The sequence below is a fragment of the Paralichthys olivaceus genome, chromosome 2 (genome assembly GCF_024713975.1).
Source record: "Paralichthys olivaceus isolate ysfri-2021 chromosome 2, ASM2471397v2, whole genome shotgun sequence".
NCBI classification, from domain to species: Eukaryota; Metazoa; Chordata; class Actinopteri; order Pleuronectiformes; family Paralichthyidae; genus Paralichthys; species Paralichthys olivaceus.
Window position 1 is genome coordinate 20,079,744 of NC_091094.1, and position 17,943 is coordinate 20,097,686.

Genomic DNA, 17,943 nt, shown 5'->3' on the forward strand with positions numbered 1-17,943 from the left:
AATAAAGGGACTTTTGAAAACCAGTATGAAATCATTACACGATTCATAGATGGCCATTTACGTACATTTAGGTAAAATTCATTTTATTTTATAAACTGATCATTTGTCACGTATGAGCAATCTGAATGGATATGTTCTAAAACATCAGGTGCACAGGTTTTGATTGCTATAACCATTTCTTCTGTTCGACTCATCCATGTAAACATCCCTGTAATGTGCTGTCACTTCAAGGCAAAGGGAACAAAGTCTGTTGCGTGGATTCTTTGGAAATAAGTTTTCCAGTTTATTTAAGCTTGTGAGGCTCCAGGAGTCTGAATGAGATAAATTGAGTTTGCATCTATTCTGTGCTGAGCTGCGATGAAAGGATGTTAAGAAAGGGAATTTTATAATACAAAGACTGCACCCTTGGAAGCTATAAATTTGATTTGTCAATGTCAGCTGAATATTATTGTTCATGTTTTTACACAGGACGGGGAAGATGGATTTTTTCCCACATCATTCACAATAACATTACTTGAGGAAAAGATCTTTTTAGAGGAAACAACAGGGCATGACATTACAGTTGAGAAACCCTTCACTGTTCATGGGCACCTGACCATTGTGTTTATAATTATAACAATATGGTGGAGGTGTGAAGTAGTGTTTCCACAGAAGTAAGTATACGTACAATAGCACAAAATGAAAATACACAGTTAAAGTACAACTGAATCCAACTTTACAACTTGTAGTAAATGTGCTGAATCACAGTCACCAGTGTCCTTGTTGATATGGTATGTTAAGTGTTCTTCAAAATCTTCATATGTTTGTTCATGTCTGTATAAGTTGGCAGATGTATTGATCGTTGTAGTACTGAGATACATGTGCAACATCTGTAGCTGTACAAAAATTCTAATTATTTAAATCAGTGGGGAAGGGTTACAAGTGCCATACATTATAGGTTGATATTCTAATAAGCCTTTTTTTTTACAGTCACGATTCATTATTTACTATTATTATTTGGAGATGTAAAATATAATTCACAAAAGAAAATGACATTAGGAATATTAATATACCAAACTGCAGAAAAAATACCCACATATCACACACTCATTAACTATTAACTAACTATCTAAGCTGCCCTGTTAAAAAATGTGTTCTCAACTTTGTGTGAATGGGAGTGATAATTGTAAGTCAGAGATAATGTAAAAGTGTAAAACATACAGTTTTTCAATCAAGCAACACTGTAGGATTCACATCATGAATGTTGGTGTATCCGGAGTAAGATAGTGACAGTCACAACATCACAAATGATGAGTAACACACCACCAAGACGGGTGACTTACTAATTTTACAGTTTAACAACCGCTGTTTAATGACGTCAAAAGGTTTGAGATTATAAAACAGAATACGGAAATTTTGTCCTTCATTTATAAAACTGCATGCTTTACTCGTACATTGTTTTTTTCTAACTGAAATGTAAAAATGAACTTGTTCTGTCACTTTCTTTAACCGTGTTTGCAGGCTGTTAATTTCGACAACCTCAGGCTCTGTTCAAGTTGTTCAGAGACGGGAGCAGTGGGCGGGGATCTCTGATGGGATCCACAGATAAAGGTGTTGTAAGAGAGGAGGTTATTTTCTTCCTCCCGGACACAAAGGAGGTGGTGTACGGGTGAAGTTCATCAGGGACAAAGTGTGTAATTTAGGATCAAACAAGCACGTCAATAACAGCTCTTCAGTTTAATTCAGACAGACAGTGTTTGTCCAGATGCAGAGTGGGCTTGTTAGTCATTGTGAGTTACATTGGGTGAACTGATGATGTCTGATACCTTTGTTCTTCTGGCCGTGTGCAAACAGCTCTGCACCAGATCTGCAATATAATCCACCTTTACCTAGCAACTGCTGTTTGCTTTGACCAAAGCACACACTCAGGAACACACACAGACACACACACACACAGCTGAGGAGCTGCAGGAATATCAGCCAGATGGACACTAAGTCTCAGGATATATTTTCATTACAAAGCACTGAATCTTTGACTTTATGTTTTGCTTGATTGTCAACATCTTCTGTTCTGAGTGCTGTGAGGTGTGTCTCACTGTGGTGGCCTGAGATCACACATCCACTGAGAACACACACACACACACACACACACACACACACACACACACACACACACACATGAATTTCGTCAAATGAGGTCAGAGGTCTTTCCGGGTTTTTTTCAGCTAATTATTTTCCAGCTCCGGAGACACAGGCTGAAGGAAAGTATCTGCTTTTAGCTGGAGGATGACGCACACGAAGCCAAAGTGACACGGAGCCAGCTCGACAGACACTAATTCAACCAAAATCAATGAGGGGAAGAAAATGGATGGGAGACTTCAACCGCACTTCCTATTGATATCAGAGTACATTTATGGATCACTTAAATTTTACAGTATCAGATTGTTTACTATATATTATATAGTTTATAACATATTACATTTAAAAATCAAAAAAATGATATTCAGTGTAAAGAAGAGAGCCAATGTTAAAATGTTTTGGTATTAAAATCATATGAAAAGTATAATTATATGCTTATAGGCTGTCATAGCATTACACTGTAGTCTATAAAGATCATGAAACCCATTGTGAAGTGAAAGAGACGTATAGTATTAATGTGAGAGTGATTCATACATTCCCGTATCACTCACCCGCCCTGTAGTAAAAATCTGTCGCCTGTGACACGACAAGGACACCATCACCATGCCAACACCCCCCATCGTCACTGTCACTGTGGATCAAAGACAGAGATCAAACGCATGAAATGTTCACTCACTAGTCACAGCATTTATCAAGAAATACAAGTGTTTGTATAAATGTCAGCGATGCAGTGAGTTTTCTTCTTCATTTGTCAGATCGACCCTAAATTAGAAAAGCTCAAACACACTCACGCTTTCAATGATAGCAAACATGAATTATGAATTGTTGGTATGAATTCTGTGGCCATGTGTGTAAAATGATGTATATATTATAAAATATCTGATGACCAGGCATATGATGTTGTATTCAAAACATGCAATCATTCTTAACAGATTACAGTACGAGAAGAAATATATATACACACACACACACAAACACACGGAACCTTCTGAGACTTTGAACAAGGGTTTATTTCTATAATATATTCTTAGACCAGACTGCTTTGTGATTAAATTTTTCTTAAAACATTTTTAAATAGAATCTTAAATATACAGGAAATGAATGCATTGATGCACAGATATATCTGATGTGGTCTCTTTCAATGAAAACACATTTCTGGCAGCTGAATCCTGAATCAGAGAGATGCTTCTAACCAAGTTATTTGTGTTTAAAGCCTTTTTATTTTTCTGATAGTTTTACTCAACTGACCAGTTTTGTGTGGATTTAAATTATAAAGTCATCGGAGGCTAATTGAGGATACAAAAGTTTACTATCTGTGGAATAACCCAGTGTATCAATGTTTCCCTCACTGACAATATGAGTAACAATGAAGGGAAAGCAGCAAAGGTTAAGAATCGATTTGTTTCATTCGTGTCACCAGGGCTCAGTAAACTCAGGACAAATGTCAGCTGTTATCAGACGGTTCTGTAGAAATGTCTCTGTCAGATTGGCATCACTTCGCAGGTGATAGACTGAGGAGGCGGTTCATGGATGTGGGGATGTTCTTACTGTTATCAGGAGGTGTGAAGGTCACGGGGACTCTGAAGGCCATCGCAGTGATGGACACTGTGGACTCTCATTCAAACATCAAGGTCACCAGAGCCCAAAGACAGAGATAAGTGATAATGAACAAACCTCAGACATCAGAAAGGAAATGAATCTCAGTAGGTTGATTGACGTTCTTTGCAGCAGTGATGGTGGCAGAAACGGAAACCACGCCCAAACAGGAACACACCTTCACCAACTGGCAGAGAATTCAAACACTATTCGTACAATAATTAAATAAAAGAAAGAGGAGAGGATAGAAAAGACAAGAAAAGGGAAGGAGAGAGGGGGAGAGGGAAGAGAAAAGGAGATGGAGAAGAGACAAAAACAGTAAAAAATTAAAACTGCAAAGGCTCATGACTCCAAGTAGCTTTCAAAATATACCAGACCACTAAATTAGAGGATGAAGTAGATTGTAGACTGATTACTGTTATATTTATTCCGATATTTTTGGGGCATTTCTTTTGACAGGACAGTTCAAGTGTGAGAAGAGAGAGTGGGGAGAACACAACAAAAGGCCTGGACAGAGCCGAACCTGTGGCCACTGCAGGAGGACTCAACCCACCATATTATACTACACGTTATCATTATTATTACTTCATCAACTTAAAGCAGACAAAAATGTATTTGTAATACAAATTTAATATTAGGCCTACACAGGACACATGACCAACATCTAGTGCTTTTAAAGACCAAACTGGGCTGCAGCTAGTTAAGATGAAACGCTCGTCACAGCCCAATGTGACAGCTTCATACTGCATTTAAATTTTTATGACAAAAGACAAAGAGAAACTTGGCAGCCTCTTGCATTTTAGAATCTGGGATAAGTGGAAAAAAACACACAATATAATATAATAATGAAATTATTAATTGATTAACAAAATAGATAATAATGGCTGAGATATGATTTTAGACAGATGGAGAGATAGATAGATAGATACAGTAGATAGACCTATAGATAGATAGACAGACAGACATATAGATAGATAGATAGATAAATAGACAGACAGACAGACATATAGATAGATGGACAGACAGATAGATAGATAGATTGAAAGATAGATAGACAGACAGACAGACATATAGGTAGATGGACAGACAGATAGATAGATGGATAGATAGACAGACATATAGATAGATAGATAGATAGATAGATAGATAGATAGATAGATAGATAGATAGATAGATAGATAGATGAGAAATATTGGTTTGATTTTATGTTTACAAAAAAGTTGCATCAGACCATATGTGTCTGCTGTGGCTTTTTGTTGTTGACATCTTTTGGCCATCGGGGGGCAGCGTTGTACTTATCCAGAGGAACCCGCTGACAGAGGAGAAGAAGAAGGATCAACAACATGAGCGGTGAGTCAACTCTTCCCTGAGGTTGCCACTGGGCTGTGAGGGTGTGTCCCCCTCATGACAAAGTAAAGGAGTCCTTCGTGTTCATCAAGTGCTGCGTGTTTGATCCAAGCAGAGAAATATCTGTAAATCTACACTGATGCAGATACACGACTTTATCCACACACCAGTTTTTCCTGTTGTGTGATGACACCAGTCTAGATCAGCCTGTAATGATCATCACAATGGCAACGTGGATCTGATAAAGCAGGATGTCACACACACATTCATAAACGCACAAAGCTGGTATTAAAACAATCGGTCTGAGCCAACCAGCACCTCCATCAATCATCTGGAGCCTTCATCAAAGTTTCCCCAGCGGGAGGGGCGAAGGGTTTTGTTTCCAGAGACTCACATCAGCCTGTTTCTGATTCTGCAGCAGAGGAGCGAGGACGCACACGCAGCAGGGAAAAGTGTCAAGATGCCCCATAAGAAGAGAGGACATGGTCACCACAAACACACGAAGGAGGAGAAGGAGGAGAAGGGGGAGAAGGGGGCACAGGAGGTGAGTTTTGACCGTTTATTTGCATCGCAGGCTCACTTCCAGGAAATGTTTTGATGCTGCCAAAAGCTCCAGAAACACACACACGTACAAGTGGGGCGAGAGGAAACATTTGCTTTTCATGCACCATCGATCAGCCACGACCCGGACACACGAGGCTGGTTGCATTTTTGTTACAGTGTCAAACTAATTCAAACTACAAAATAAAGTTTTTAAAATCACTTTCCTGACGTCAAAACAACCCCCAGCTTGAATCCAGTCACAGGGCTGTGGTCGATCTGGTGTGTGGGCTGTGCACAGGATGCTGCAGAGGCCGAATGCATTGATCCAAAATGGTTTGAAGGCTAATTCAGGATCAATAATCGGTGGTTAACAGTGGCTGAATAGATATAGTGGTGTGTGTGTGTGTGTGTGTGTGTGTGTGTGTGTGTGTGTGTGTGTGTGTGTGTAGTTTTTATACCAATTGTTGTACCACAGCAGCAGCATACAGTATTTTGGCCAAACCTACTCAACAGTTGAGCTGGGGACAATCATAGTAGTCCCTCAAGTTACTCCTCAGGAACTATCTCTCTCTCCCTCTCTCTCTTGTTGGGGGTGGTAGCTCTCACATTAAAGTTCCCCTCTTGAGGAATGTTTGGCTCAACTCCAGTGGTCTTTTCTGGATAAGAGTGAATCGACTGTAAGCTCACTGAGTCAGAGGAAGTGTGCAGCTCAGCCACCGTCCTATCTGTGGTAATCACCTGCAGAGAGCAGTGGGGAGTGGCAATCACTGTGTCAGTGTTTTGGGGAGGTTTGACAGCGCACATCTTGTGGTTTGGTCTGGAGAGAGTGGCACGGCCGGGTGGAAACTTTCCTTCTCTTGTGTTCACTCTGCTCCTGGTCACTCATGGCGTATGCAGCGTACTGGATGAGCCTTGTAAGTAGCCTACCTCTTTTTCCCCTCCTCCTTCTCTTTTCTCTTGTTTTCACCCTCTGGCGATAAACTTTTAATAACTCAAAACTATAGAGACGCTTGCATGTGTGCCATTGCTGTGTTAAAACCTGCACTCTGATCTTGGCATAGGTTGCGTAATGATAACCTTTGATTTGATAGTAAGTTAATGCTAGCTGGGCTTTGCCCACATTCTATCACATAAGTATTTGCAGTGAGCACAAGGGTGTGTGCGTGTTTGAGTTGAGATAAGCTTTACACACACTCAGGTTTGAATTAGATTCAACCTGAGGATCAGATGTATAAAACACACACTGCAGTGTTATGTGACGGTTTCAACTTGTTTTGAATGAAATCAGACAAAATTAAACATGTTGAAACATTAAAATCAGTTGCATTATGGCACAAATAGAGCAGCATTGCTAGTCCAAAAAGAGTAACTTGTACTAATAAGTTATATCTGTCCAAAACCTATAGTTATTGTTTATTACACTTCTGATAATAATGTCTAAAATACTAACCTGCATTTATATTTGCTTCAATTTGTGATATTAGACTTTTTTTCGAAAATGTAAAAAAGCAAGACTTGTACATGAAACCTTTTTCGTCAGATGTTAAAGGAGTAATCCACCAACACAATAGGTTGTAATCACAGCATCCTGTTCCATCCCTTCCATCGAAGTTAATGCCAAAAAACACTTGTTGGAAGCTTTGGCTTTTACAATAACATGCTGGTTGGTGTGTGTGTGTGTGTTTGTGTGTTTGTGTGCACATAGCGAGAGCAGGCAGGAGCAGCTGCCACCCCACTTGATGTCCAACATGGTAACAGGTCTTCAACCCTGGTGGGTCGCTGCTATGGCAAGGTACAGCCTCCACCTTCTACATTTCTCTCACAGACGAACTCCCAGAGGACAAATCTTTGTCAGACTGATTTAAAAAATGTTCTCCAGTTCACTGTGTTCACTGCTTTGAATCTCTAAACTGTATAAAATATACTTTTTACATGTGTATGAAAAGTCTTTACAGATTGTATTGTGTGGTATAATGATTGGGGCTTTACAATGCAGCCACAGCTGAGGAATGTGTAACATGTTGTACCTGTGTCGGGGTTGATTTGTGCATATTGTTCTCAGGTTATATGCCTTTACAGACAGGAAGGAAAATGAGAGTTGGTGTTTGTCTCCCTCTGGTGAGTGTGGTACTGCAGGAACGCTGTTTCCTCAGATAAGAGCTGTTCGGCTGTAAAGCTGCAGCCTGGGAAAGTTGTTTGCGTTCGCTGGTGAGGAGGCATCAAAAGTCTGTACCCTTGCCATGGGGTTCACTGAGCGCATGGAAAATGTGCGTTTACTTTGCCTCTCAGTGACCCTTTTCTGAATCCTAAGAGCTACTTGTTTACTTCCTCACTTTTCTTAGAGAACAATTTCTTTCTTCATTGTAAATTTATGTCATTGTACTGAGATTACATTCAGTATTTCACCGCGACAATAAAATCTTTCCTGACCTGTAATGATTTTAAAATTTACAGTTTAATTCTGCAAACTGTAAAGTGGTCAGGGTTTACAAAGTAAGTAATTAAAATAAGCCCAGAAATGTTTTCCCTAATTCGATAATAGTTATATTGTAGAGGATAACATTACATTGTAGAGGATTACATTACATTGTAGAGGATTACATTACATTGTAGAGGATTACATGATTTAGTCTGAAATCTAAAATCATATACTACTCATCCTTTCTCGATTATAAATAACAATGGTATCTAATAATTAGTGTATGTGACAGAGTCTCATAAGAGCTCCACTTCGTGGTGGGGGAAAGATAGAAGGTTCAAGCAGCAGCAGTTTCTCCCAAAACAGCCTCAATTCCTGATAAAATCACTTCAACATCTATTGTGTGCAGCACAATACCGTCTATGTGCAGGACAATTTGTTCAAACCTGAAATATCAGTATCTGCAAGAAACCCTACTGAACTTAAAATCTGTAAAAAATGGGAAAGCTATGACTCCTTCATAGTTAGGAATAAAATGTGGGATGATTTTAGCTAATAAATACTACCACTACTACTACTACTACTACTAGTAATAGTAATAATAATAATAAAACTGATAAAGACTACTGGTAAATAAAACTATTGGTGACAGCATCACGTAAAAGCAGCAATAACAAATACAATCAATAAGAACAATAACAACAAGAAGAAAACATTGCATAAGAGCAAATCAATACAAATAGAAATAAAATCAATAAATCATTCGACATGAGAAGATAAAAAGGCAACTTTACATAAGAGTCTGTAAAATGAGCTTTAAAGAGGTGACTGAAGTCAGTGAATCTCCTCGCCTCTTCTCCTCATGGTGGTCACTCTAAAGCTGAGCGTCCCGATGTCAAAAGCATGGCCCCCTTAGTTTAAAGTAATCCAAAAGAATTCAGATTAGATTAAATTCATAAACCATTACCTTCATTTGTGTTTAGAAGCTGACAACCATAAATCTGATCCCGCCCTGATAGTTGCTCATGATTCATAGATTCCCTGACTAGCCGGTGTAGCCGCCGGCTGCAGGTGAAGCAGCGTGTGAGGTGGTGACGGTGCGTAGACATCTGAACCACCATGGTGGAGACTGCAGCGGCTGTAGTGTGACATGAGTCTAAACATAGAGATGAGCTGCAGTTCAGCACAGGTGTCAGTTACATATACGTACTCATGTTCATACACCGGCACACAAACATGTTGATGACAACGTCTAGTATTTCCTCATTCACTTTCATTACACTAATACAGCTCATCGTGATCACTGGTCCCCATCACACAGGCTGAACCCCTGTGAGCAAAAGTCACCTCCACCACAGGTCACACAGGGGATGCAGGTTCATGGTGCTCGGTGGATTTTCAACAAGACATCACTTGTTGGTGCACCAGCTTGTTCTACAAGCTGGCTCTGTTGGCATTTAACATTGCCAAAGGTGTGTCTCAGTTTGGGAATGTGCCAGGTTGTGGGTTTGGTGGAAACGTCTGTGTGAACACAAGTGGAAGCTCGACCATTTGCATTAGAATATGTAACACTTTAAATACACACACACACACTGTAGAGCCGTGTTTGCGCTGTTCGTGCCTGGTTGGACATTTTGTAGCTGAGAGCTGAGGGGAGAGAAAAGAAGAAAATGCAGACTCGTGTGACTTCATTCCATGAGTGTGAGCACTGTGGCTCATCAGATTGATCTGCTGAGTTTATTCACGGTATGACTCTGTGAACCCCCCTCAGACAAAACTGAAACCCCTGGGATTATAAACCTATTTTACCTTTTATATGTTAAGTTTGTAAAGCAAGGCAAATCCATATCAATATTCTAGGAACATAAAAACCATGGAGTTAGTGCGAGAAACTACTGTTCCCATAATGCTATGGGGCTTGCAAACAGGAAGAACGACTCTGGTGTGTGAACAGTGGCTGCAACTTGAACCCATGACTCTCAGGCTGGTTACAGAGTAAACATAGTAATAGTAAGTAAGAATAAGTGTATAACTTTTTCATGAATTCTCAGGGTTGTTATGAATATTTATGTAAAATTACTGAAGTCAATATTTTTTTAAAGGCCCCCCATTTCTATTTCTGTTCTTTTTAAAGAAAGTTTGTATTCAAATTTCAGACCCTCTGATGCATTATCAGGACAATACTACACTGCAGCATAGTACCATGTATTGCCACCAGAAGGGTGAGATAAGGCATGAGGTAGGGGTGTACTGTAATAGATCTCTAGATCACATAGATCACTACATAGATCCCCCTCTAATCTAAGTCAGTGTACCATCAAAAGTTGCATAGTGATACTTTAAACCCCATGAACCAGCAACAAGAGCACATTGATTCATGGAAACGTCTGGAACAAGGTTGGGACAAACTTTCTGTTTTCCTTTCGGTAAGAACACCAGTGCTGTTGGATGCTGAATGAGTAAAATATTTAAGGGATAAGACTCCATGTTTACCTTTCTAAAAAAGTTAAAACTGGTGTTATAAAACTTTCAAACCTGTATTGTTGGGGACGATGATGTCCCCTGAAAGTGTGAGACACCCTGAATGTAAAAAGGTATATATATTCCAGTCCATGTGTTCGGATAGGATATGACTCAGAGGAGTGTGATCTTTTGATACAAACTGCAGCTTTGTTGCTTAGTGAGGGTTTTAAAGTGAATTCCCTTTTTGAGCCTCCACTGCTGCTGCTGCCACTGTGGACTAACTGACACAAATCATCAGTGCAAAAAGTGACTTCTGTGTTGTTTTTAGAACAGCCTGCACCTGCCTGTTCCCCCTCAGGTTTTATATTTGCTACTTGTCTCCCCCTCCGCTGCCTCATAGTTAAAAAAAAACCCTGCAGTGTGAAAATGTACATGTCACGTGCAACTTCAGCTGAATACACATGAAGGTTTCATCAATAGTTCTGTATTATGACTACCATAATTTTACAAGCACAACATATATTAGTGTGTATTTTAATAGTGTTTTATAATATCCTTAGCTATTTATTTAGTGTAGTTAAGTTCATTTGATTTTGAACATTTAGTAAAAGGTCGAATAAAATACATTTATTTTTAAAAAATCACAAAGTAGATATCAGCAACACAAGTAGTAGAAAAAAGCACAACATAGATACAAATAAAATAATTTACATCGATCATAATCTATTTTTCTGTTTGAAAATGTGTGAATGAGTTTATAAATGTGTTCATGTTTTGATTCTGTGAAGAAATCCAACATGGATGTGGCTTCACGTCGTTCAGTCTCAGTTTCACATTGCCCCTGTGCTGTGATATTGCAGTTTGTCGTAGCAGTGAATTATATTTGGCATGTTTAAAGAGACAGCTCTCCTTTCCACATGGCTTCAGAGACCACTCACTCTTTGAGCTGCGCAAACGGGAGTTTCATGTCAGGCTGGTTTGAACATTTTTTTCATATTTTGCTGAGGTGTGCTGTTAGAAAAAGCAAAAAGCTCGGCTGTTGGACTTTGCACCACAGTGACTCACTCAAAGACAGTATTGTCTGCTCACACCCAAGCACGGCCTAAAGGGACGCCCAATACACCCAAGTCACGGCCGGAGTACAGCCTTGGTGATAGGACTAGAGTTGCACTTTGCACGAGACTTTAAAAGACAGGAAACAAAGTGAACAATAAACTAAAGCCTTAGCTGGGTTTTCTTACACTGCCTCTCTATTTTCTTGAATGTGGTTGAGATAAAGTTTAAAATAAAACAGCTGTCTTAAAAAAACTGAGGTGAGGGTTCAGAAAGCCAACACCCATGCCTTCAGCTTGGGCAAATCTCGAAACACTCCCTTCATTCCTGCTCAGTAAATTCACTTTTTGCTCTTGCTCAGTCTGTTTTGATGCACATGATGACGAAATCCCCCCATTTCCCTCGGCTGGGTTTTCTTGGGCCCAGACAGCAGCTATTAATCGATTCTGACCGTATGACCAGACTTTGAAATATCATGGCTTTAATCATTCAGTGGTGCTGTTACTGTCACAGAGGTTTACGACTGAACGCTTTCAGCTCAGCCTGATCTCTCTTGGCCGATAGATGATGCAGATGTAATGTGAACCTAATGTCTGGGCCCCTCCTGTTATTCTCAAAGGCAATTAGTCAGCCGGGATAGTTGCACAACTTTTGTTTTACCACTGCGTGCAGATAAGAGGTGTGTAACTATACTCATGTCTCTGTGCCTGTGTGTGCACAAGGCCTGCATTTCATCATGAGTCTGGGTGTGTGCTTGCTGACAGTGTCAGAATAAAAGGAGGGTGTTTTACAGGAGGAAATCAGTTTTTCACATAGGCACACGTGTTCTTAGTCTTATGCATGCATGCCCTGTGTGTGTGTGTGTGTGTGTGTGTGTGTGTGTGTGTGTGTGTGTGTGTGTGTTGGAGGTGTATCTGTTTCCCTGAGAAGTGGCTCAGATGTGGCCCCCTCATTAAGTGGGTGTCAGTCCATGATCAGTGCACTTCCCTTTATAGCCCAGAGAGCCTCTTCAGACTTCCACGTCTGGTCCTTGCCCCTGCTCTGCTCTGCTCCACAACCACGCCCACCCCTCGGTCCCTCTGCCCTCCCCTTCTCGTTCTCCCTGTTCCCTGCCCTGCGCACTGGAAACATGCTGCAAGCCGACAGACAAGGCAGGAGCTGACAGACACACACACACACACAAACGCAGTCGGAGGCACTTTCAGCCAACATGGGCCAGATACTGAGCTGGATCCGAGGCCCACGGGACACCCAGGCCCTGCACGATGTGGCTGTGGAGGAGCAGGTGTGTGCACATGTGTGTATGTTTATGTGTGTGAGTGCTTGTGCCATGGTATGTGCTGAGCAACTAATCCAAAGAGCTTCCACGTGTGTTGTGTTTTGTTTTGTGGAAGTGAGACAGCGTGTCGATATAAAACTAGAAGTGCGCTGTTAGTTCTGTTAGTACAGTTTATACTGCATGTCTGAGAGAGGACATTTGGGAAAAGACATAAGTCGGAAAACTTTCTTGGCTCTAATCCAAGTCAGACCCTCCTCCTCTCTCTCTCTCTCTCTCTCTCTCTCTCTCTCTCTCTCTCCCTCTCTCTCTCTCTCTCTCTCTCTCTCTCTCCCTCTCTCTCTCTCTCTCCCTTCCTCTCTCTCTCGCCCTCTGGAATGTGAGAGGCTCCTGGTCAGTCTCTGAGAGTTCAGTGTGTGGATGTTTTCTAGCATTGAGATTTTAAACCAAGGCCGGGGCAATGCCTGCCTGTGTTTGTAACCAGTTGCTACATGCACCAACCACAGGGAAAATCTGACAGATGTGTCACTGATGTTGTTCTGAAGGTGGATGGTGTGTGTGCAGCTGAGAGAATCCTGTGTTTTTATTCCATATGAAAGAACATCAAGTTCTGTTTGGGAACGTTCATAGGGAAGGGTCTTGATCTTTTTCAGCTTTGCCCAAATAGCATTCTCTAGTTATTATCTACACTAGCAACCTTAAAGGGTACGTAGCTGCACAAATGAATCAATCTTTCTTCTTTGTTTTTATTGCATGATTTCAAATTTCTTGTTCTGCAGGCCCTTTTACATTTTCCATCTGGCAGAGAAACTGATTGCGTGTTGACATGCAGCAGATCAACAACGTCTGTCTTGATGCCATTACTTTGTTATCAGGGCTGTGTTCTTTTGCTGTGACTCACCTTTATGTTTGAAAGGTTAAATAGCAAATGTGTTCAGGGTGGAGTTCAGTGCACACAGATGGACCTTCAGTGGTCTCTGTGGTCTGAGTTCTGGTCTGTAGCAGTCTGCCCCCCCCCATCAGGAAATGGCCTCAGGGAAACATATCTTGACTGCACGATCATATCCATCAGGACAATGGCTGAGCACGCGCACACACATCCAGTACATTTCCTTACTGTCACACGCACACACACACACGCACACACACACACACGCACACAACACACATCCATTATAAACTGTAATGGAGGATGTACACGTCAGTCTTGACAGCCGACACTTGTTTTCACTCTGTAATGAACGGCTTGACAGTAGACAGCTAATTTCAGCTTCTTTTTTTTCTACAGTTTTTATAATTTCCAATAACCCCTTGCACATCATGTATTACAGTATTGTTTCAAATCAACTACATTTTTACGGTGTCTCTGAACTATGCAGCATTGTGAGTTAACAGTAGCACTTTTTAAAACAGTCTTTTAAATGAAATACATTTTTTATGTTATAAGTAAAGTCTTTGGAAAGCCGCTATAATCAATATGTTATAATCATTTATCACCTAAATCTGTTGCACTCATCAGCTTTATAGTTTCAGCTTATTGTTGAGCCTTAGCTCTTTAGCTTTAGCTGTTTTGGTTCAGTCTCATAACATTAATAGTGCTGCATCAGACACTTTAGCAGCTAATAGAGGAGTTGCTAAAGAACGACTAAAAGTAATTATATGATTAAACTCATCAGGTGGTGAGAAACATAACTGCAAATGAATAATACTGTTTCTGTTTCCAAACAAGTTGAGCGTATGTCAATGTTGTGGTCAACACAAGTTATTTTTTAGTACATGAGTATTATCAGCAAATTTTAGAACAAAATAAAACTGAACAAAAAAGACTACGATGTGCTGAGTTGTTGTTGTTGTATTATATTATTGGGTTACTGTTCTTTACGCATCAACATTTAAGCAGAATTAAATTTTTGTGTTTGAAGTAGAACTAATTTTAGCTACGTCGTTTACTGTCAGACCTTCACAGGATTTGTTTACACGTATCAGAGACTGAAGGCATGAGGACATCAGCTGTATTGATGGGATGCTTTATCACATGTAAAACAGTAATCAGGGCTGTGTGTGTGTGTGTGTGTGTGTGTGTGTGTGTGTGTGTGTGTGAGAGCAAGTTATGCGATCATAAACACACAGACGTTTTTGTTGACACATCCTGTACAGCTCAATATCATCCTCCCATGGCCTGTGAAATGTGCCCTTAAATGTTTGTCTGCTCGTGGACAGACCGTGTGTGATTATTTCCAAGCACTCTCTGGGACTTGTGCTGCAAGATTCCTCACTTCACTGCCAGTTTGGCTTGAGCTCAACGGCTGAACCAAACATTGCTCTCAGGTTGTCGTGTCATTAAAATCATGTGATTTAAAGGTAGCTCTGGCATACAGCCTCACCTGAGAGGGTGATTCAGCAGGACACTGTTGTTCAGCACGATGTGAGGAAAAGCTGTAGCCACTTGATGTTTGTCTCGATCAGTAATGAAGACCGAGCAGCCTGGCGGTTACTGGAAACTGTAATGTGATATTGTGACGAAGGTTCTTGGTAATTTCACATAAACACATGAAAGTGGGATCTGGTGATGACATGTTTGCAAAGGTCAGATTATTATGTGCTAATTTTCTAAATTGCTGACACAGTCCAACTTGATCTTGGCGTTATTCATGCTTTCCAGAGATTTATTCTGTCAGCGAGCAAACAGTTGGAGGAGTGTTCGCTCTGCACTGTAACTTTAAGACACAAGCCTCAGTATATGACAATGGATATTGTCTGTATGAAGACAAAGTCCAGATTGTCTTGTGTGTGTTTCTAGAGTGGGATGAAGTGTGGGTCAACAAACCAGGGGGGGAAGTGTAGAGCTAAATTAAGAGAAGGTCTTCACATGTGCAGCAAAGGGCGTCTATTTTACTGGAGGCTATGAGGGACACATGCCCACAAGGGAACAAGAGTTTCACAGTGGTCACTATTTCATCATTGTGTAGTTAATTGATTCACTGAACTTCTCCATTCTTGATAAGAAAACAAATTTGTAATGAACTGAGCTAGTTGTCATGGTCATGTTTGTTCTCTTTGTTGGATTTTAATTTTAGGTTAGGTTAGGATTTGTTGAGTGCTTTCTGCCACCCAGCTCTCATACCCCATATTTGTGATCAGCACCTGAACACATGCCCATGCTATGACATTTGAAATGACTTGAAAATGACTTAAAATGTTTCTAAGCAATGTGTTAACCTCACATGCCAGAAAAGAGTGCATGAAAAAATATGCATCGAAGTTTTTAAAGTATGTTTGATGGCGCAGGCCCTGCATTCATCAATGTATGAGCCTAATGAAGCAAAGGCTGAGAACGTAGTGGGTATTGTGGAGCTCAGCCTTGAATCGGAATTGTAAGTTATTTCCTGGCACAACCACCAAAGAGAACAAAGCTTCCTCCCAGTTTTATAACCATCCAAGGATTTTGTTTGCTGGAGGGTTATTAGCAGCACGGCCTCAAGGCACTACCATACCTAGTGTTTTTTCACACATAGGGTACATATTACTGAACGTAAAACTGTTTGATCAAGATTATCACTGTTATTTCCTTAAAGATAAGGAGACCCTCCTCAACATACTGATTTATATTCATGTTCCTTTCTAAACTATTGATGGTCTCTCCCTTCATTTCACTTGATTTTGCCTGTTGTTCTTTGGTAAGTAGGTTGTTACTTTTTTTTGTAAAATGCCAGAGCTATGGTTCATGTGAGTGAAGAGACTGAACCCTTTTTTTATTTGTGAGATTTACAGTAAATCCCCATATCTCTGGTGTGACCTCTCAGCTAATTTATATTTTGGTAAGTGATTATTTTAAATCGTCATTTAGAGCTTCAGAGTTTGGAATGGTCAGACCCTTCATGATGGGTGGGTCTGCTGTAGCTCATTAGTTGTCAGCAAAGATAAGTCTAACCAAGGGTTTCCAAGGAAGGACTTGCATCCAGTGTAAGCATGTAACCCCACACTCTCTCTCTCACACACACGCACACAAACACACACACACACACACACACAAACAAACACAATTAACAGTCACACAAAGCTAAAGCAGGGGGAAGGTTCTTGTACTTGGTTTTTGTCATTGAGAAACAAAGCTGTTAAAGAAGATTTATTTTGAAAGGTCCAGGAACAGACACAAGTATTTTTGCCATGGAGGTGCCAGGGTAGTGGATTGTGCAGTGAACAGAGACCTCAGGTCTGCATTCTTTTCCCTTTTGAAGATATTTTTAGACAAATGACACTGATGCTATTGATTTTCCAGGGTGATAATCCTGTGTAGTAACAATCAGCATGGTTTGGTTGATGTTTAAGCAAGACTGCCCATGTTCAGGAAAGAAATGCCTCCCAGACAATTATAGCCAGGGTTTATTATGAGATAATATAAAAAGTAAAGTGCGCATGTCATCATATTTTCAAATTGCATGAATTGTTCTTTTTGCAGTTTCATTATTTGTGATATAGCAGCTCATAAAAACTGTAAGAAGAATCACACTAGAGCCAATCATTGTATAGATATATTGCTAAAACTGACATGTTGTTCATAAGTAAGATATTGTGCCTTTATAGTGCAGACAACGCAAACGTGATCCATTAAGTTGTGGATATGTATGTTCTACTATAGATGTTAGTCTTGTGTCCATGAAGCATGAACACAGTCGGATATATAAGCTGACACCATCAGCCCACGGAACAGTTTCAGACCTCACACTGCACAATCGTCCATTCATTTACACCTATGTGCTATGAGTATGTTCAGACACAGGGGGGTGCTCTTTTCCAAACTCCTGCCCCATTAACATGTTTTACATGTATTGTTGTGTTAAATGTTCAGTCTGAACAAAGAAAGAATCTAATGATTTCATCTAGGAGGTAGTGAACTATTAATGGGTCAGTATTGTGAGCAGTGTCTAAGTGTGAAAGAAGGGAAATGTTACACTGATATGTGTTTTTATTAGTTTTGTGTTTGTACTCTTAAAAAAACCTCTGGCTGCTGTACAGATGCTGTGTTTCCGGTCTGTTCCTTTGTCCGAAGTCGACTTTAAAGCACTGCGGAGGCCAGGGAAGACATGTCTGAAAGTTTTGTTGGGGACCAACTTGTTCAATGGTCTCC

At 40.3% G+C, this 17,943-nt stretch overlaps 1 protein-coding gene across 39 annotated transcripts in view; it reads left to right on the forward strand.

Moving 5' to 3' along the window:
• The window catches only part of cast (calpastatin), a 208,286-nt gene that overhangs the window by 166,652 nt on the left and 23,691 nt on the right, over positions 1-17,943 (forward strand). For 6 of the 39 annotated variants that reach the window (XM_069510596.1, XM_069510672.1, XM_069510733.1 and 3 more), the window contains one exon: positions 12,716-12,824. In XM_069510596.1, coding sequence (XP_069366697.1) covers positions 12,750-12,824 — 75 coding nt within the window. In that variant the 5' untranslated portion in view covers positions 12,716-12,749. The other 33 variants (XM_020086765.2, XM_069510648.1, XM_069510676.1 and 30 more) reach the window with 21 other exon arrangements.